The following is a 4261-nucleotide window of genomic DNA, read 5'->3' on the forward strand; positions in this document are numbered from 1 at the left end:
TTTATGTGTGATATTGCATTAGACAGTAAGTGTACATAAATTGTTCTATTTTATTCACTGCAGCGAATGTTATATGTGCTGTAGTGTAGAGTAATGTATGTGTGTAGGCCTAGAGGCTAGAGTTACTCAGTATTAAGAAGCGTGGGGGGACGGATAATTACGTTGGCAGCCGTTGGCAATAATTAATTTCTTTCGCAGGTTCTTATATTTACAGGTTGGCATAATTTATAACCATCAACTTCAAATACTTGAAATAGGCCTACTCTGCAAATTCTGCCATATGTTGTAGGCATGGATTTTTCATATGGCAATAGAAAAGGGATTGGGGAAGGCAAAGAACATTCAATTTCAAGGTTAGACATGACAAAGAAAATGCGCCACCGAGAATCTGATGCGAAATGGAGAGCTGGAATTGCAAAATCCTATAGGACTTTGCAGAAAGTACTGCCTGACGCCCGAGCTACACAGCACAAAGTCACAAAGGTATACAGAAAGCAACTATATTCTAGTTTATAGATAGTCAGTGAGTCACCAAACACATAACAATATATATTACTCATAAATAATTACAAAAAACTATGGGCATATTAATTAATGATGTGCGAGTGTCTATTGACTTGAGTCAATGAGTGCAATGTACAGTTATTATTATTATATAGTTTTATATATCGTTCAAATTCAGTGAGTGCTCAGTAAATTAACAATATATAAATGTAGTAATAAATTAATGTTTTTTACTTCAGCATGCAGTTCTTAATGCAACAGTAAAACATATAGATACACTTGAATACCTAGTGGAGCTTCTCTGCAATGAAAAAGGTACAGAGGAAAGCCCAGAATTGTCATTTTAGCTGTAGCGAGTACAAATAATATATTTGCATGTGTGCCAGTGCACTATGATTCATTAGAGGATTTGCCACGTACGAATTTGATTAATATAAGATCCACGTGCACACCAGGAATTGCCCACTCTGCTTAATAGCTACAGCAATTAACAGGGTGATAGATCTATTAGGAGTGTTCCCAACTTTAATGTCATTAATGGTCATAATAACATAAATATTATATATATATATGGTCATGGTCATATATTAGTTTGTGGTTCATTTAGGTTAGGATTAGGGTTATGGTTAGGATTATCAATCATTAATAATTAATCATTAATCATTAATGATATCAAAGTTGGGAACACTCCTAAATGGAGCGTTAGCCAATTAACATGTGCTCTAAACTAATTGTTGAAAGATCCCAATGAGGAACTGACTTCATTGGTGGTTGGGATCCCTTCCCAAACTGAGTGTCTGCATGTTCTTGTCTTATTGACTCTAACTAAACTTTCTTAACAAAATTTTATCGAAATACTGGATACAGCAAGCAGAGTGGAGGTTGAAGGACAGTCGACTTTAGAAAGATGCAAAGCTGAGTTCGTGGCCCAAGAGCAAATAAACTTTTTAAGGTAAATATAAAATAATAATTTAGTTTTCTTATATTATGCATGCAGGTTCTAGTGCTATATACATTCATATGTACTATTTTGAGTATAGAAGTTTAAAGTTTTATCTGTGTTAATGTATATTTATATATATCATGCACAATGATCAACTGTTAACAAGACCGGATGGTCGGAAATTCAGGTCATTTGAATAAATAAACATCAGTTAACTCATATTTTGTTTGATATTTTAAATCTCTATATTGGTGATGCAGCAGGAGTTTTATATATGACCATATCTTGTTTTATACCGTGTGTGCATGTGTATGTATATGTGCGTGAGTGTGTGTATATATATATACGTGCATTTATTCGTACACAGAAATTCTGCGAAGCCCAAGATGCATACAACACGGATGCCGAAAAAATTGCTGCTAGCTGGTGACCAGGAAGGAAACGATGCGGACCTTGAGCTCAAGTCTCCCTCGCAAACCCAGTACAACTACACCAGAAGCAGCATCCAGGGAAGCAACACCAAGAAAAAACTACACGACATGAAAGAGAAGCTAGCCACGTCGCTAGATGGCGCTAGTGAAAACCTTACGTCGCTGTCCTCTTCTGCGCACTCCCTGAACGTGTCAGACAAGCAACCTGCAGCACACAGTGTCTACAGTGGAAACGCTGCCACCGCCCTGGCGTCTGCAGCGATGCTTCACAAGGTGCATCCAGGCAGTGCTCTTCTAGACAGCAGCTGGCTGCCATTTACTCCGCGCAAAAATAACGCGATCGACACACACGCCTTAGCAGGTACGATCTCAGAATGAGTTCGATGTCGTTAGAGAAATTGCCTGACCTTTCTTGGCATCTGGGAAGGTCTTTTCTAGCTAACCGTATGGAATATTAGCATGTTTTGCTTTGAAGACTGTGTGCAGGGGTGTATTTCATACGAAGAGGGACAGCTGAATAGCTGTCATTGTTGTTATTTTTTGCTGTTATTTCTAGTGTTGCTCACCCCATACATGTTCAGCGGTCTATACATCACTGTGTGCAAATTAACTTGCTTCCCAGCTGTTGCAGCAATGGCATGCCATCAACGCCCTGGATATGTGACACGTGTGATGCAGACATTGCTACGAGCTTTGAGCTTCAAGCTTCAAGCTACGAGAACACCTTCTACCCTTGCTTCCTGATTGAGGTACATGTGCATCGGCAACGTTTTTTACAGGTTCGGATGTGGAAGGAAACCCAGCAAGCATGTACAGCCCAATGAGAGTAGTGGCCAGCCCACGTGTGCAGTATTTTCAACAGTACCAGTCGCCGTCCATGACGAATTACTCGTCGCACTACATTCTGCAGTCCCCCGACGTGAAGCACGGGATGGTACTCAAGACGACGCCCGATCGCATCTGGGGCTTCACTCCGGACAACACCTTCGATCCTTTGCTGAGCGGAGACATCAGGTAAATGCAAGGATTATAACTAAATTTCGTTTCGACGAGTTCTACGAGTACGACATTGTCGTTTATCGTGGCGAATTTTCGCTGGAGGAAATGTAGATGTTATAGTTAGGAGCTGTTTCGTATTGCCGGTCTACTCAGACATTGTAATTTGTTGCGGTGAACTTTTGCTGGAGCCTCCACGGAGTAAATATAGATGTCAATTAGGTGCTTCATGGTCAGATAAGAGCTTTACTGCAGTATAGTAGCTGTTTAATGCATGTTTTTTTTACGTAGCTCTGCATTGATGGCTTCCCAACCGAGACGGGCAATCCTGCAGACACCGGATTCCGCGGAATGGAAGTACGCCACCGACGGATTGCCACCGATGATGACTCACCTCGCAGGATTCACGCCAACCTCAGGCTGTGACAGTGGCACCTGTAAGAGCATCGTCGATGCATGCAGAATCTCTGTACATTCTTGATAAGATCTCTTGCGTGACAACTATAGCACTTTCACTTGTGCTTGCCTATTATTGCTGATTATGTTTGTCTAGCAGAACGCTGGTGTGTGTACATCTCTCTGTTCCCCAGCATGTCCCTTCGCAGAGCAGCATAGAGAAATTCGCATATATATATATATATATATATATATATATATATATATATATATATAGCCTTTGCAGTGTACACTTCTATCTCTCTTTCCTAGTTAATACACCGCTACGCCCGATTGAGGAGGATTGCAATGCTCTGCCGTTAGACCTATCTCTGACAGATCTCTCAGCTCCACAGGTGATCGATGAACGACTTGTGTGCATACAGCTGTGCAGCAACTAGCTACTATAACATTACATCACAAGTCGCTATAATTACTTGTTCAGTAATCCAACTTGATTGCAGTTGAAAATTACAGACGTGCGTGCAATTTTTCGTAATCAGTTGGACATTTAGTTATTCCATATCATTCTTCGATCTTGCGCATTATTTCCTAGCAGAACACCCACGTGGCATATGCACTTGTAGGAATTTTTTTTTAGCTTTTAAATTTCTTTTTTTAAAGCTTTTGTACGGCACTTTACAATTCAAAGTCATGACAGTTTAAGATTTGCGATTTTTTCTCATCTATCATTCAATTAACTACTTACAATGTTTCCGCGGCAACGGCATTGTTGTCGTCGGGTAGGCGTGGCCCCCGACGATCAACCTGCTGTGTAGAGAGCGGATGGCGGCGAGCGAGGGAGAGACAGCCTGTCGCCATGACGACGATCCGACTGGATTCCTCCTAGGTGGCGCCCGCTTAATTATTTAAATTCGTTTTGATTAATTACAGTATTGGGGAAGTTCTTGTGAGTTAGCGCGCGTGACACCATCGTGCTATTACTTCTAGC

General features: G+C 40.9%; 1 protein-coding gene across 1 annotated transcript in view; it reads left to right on the plus strand.

Annotated features, from left to right (window-relative positions):
- Window positions 1-4261, plus strand: part of LOC106813939 — an 8819-nt gene that overhangs the window by 1948 nt on the left and 2610 nt on the right. The window contains exons 2-9 of the mRNA XM_014818186.1: window positions 290-483; window positions 744-819; window positions 1372-1456; window positions 1815-2239; window positions 2658-2892; window positions 3166-3311; window positions 3583-3665; window positions 4057-4159. Coding sequence (XP_014673672.1) covers window positions 290-483; window positions 744-819; window positions 1372-1456; window positions 1815-2239; window positions 2658-2892; window positions 3166-3311; window positions 3583-3665; window positions 4057-4159 — 1347 coding nt within the window. The remainder of the gene's footprint in view (window positions 1-289; window positions 484-743; window positions 820-1371; window positions 1457-1814; window positions 2240-2657; window positions 2893-3165; window positions 3312-3582; window positions 3666-4056; window positions 4160-4261) is intronic.

Source organism: Priapulus caudatus, unplaced genomic scaffold (genome assembly GCF_000485595.1).
Source record: "Priapulus caudatus unplaced genomic scaffold, Priapulus_caudatus-5.0.1 Scaffold846, whole genome shotgun sequence".
Taxonomy (NCBI): domain Eukaryota; kingdom Metazoa; phylum Priapulida; class Priapulimorpha; order Priapulimorphida; family Priapulidae; genus Priapulus; species Priapulus caudatus.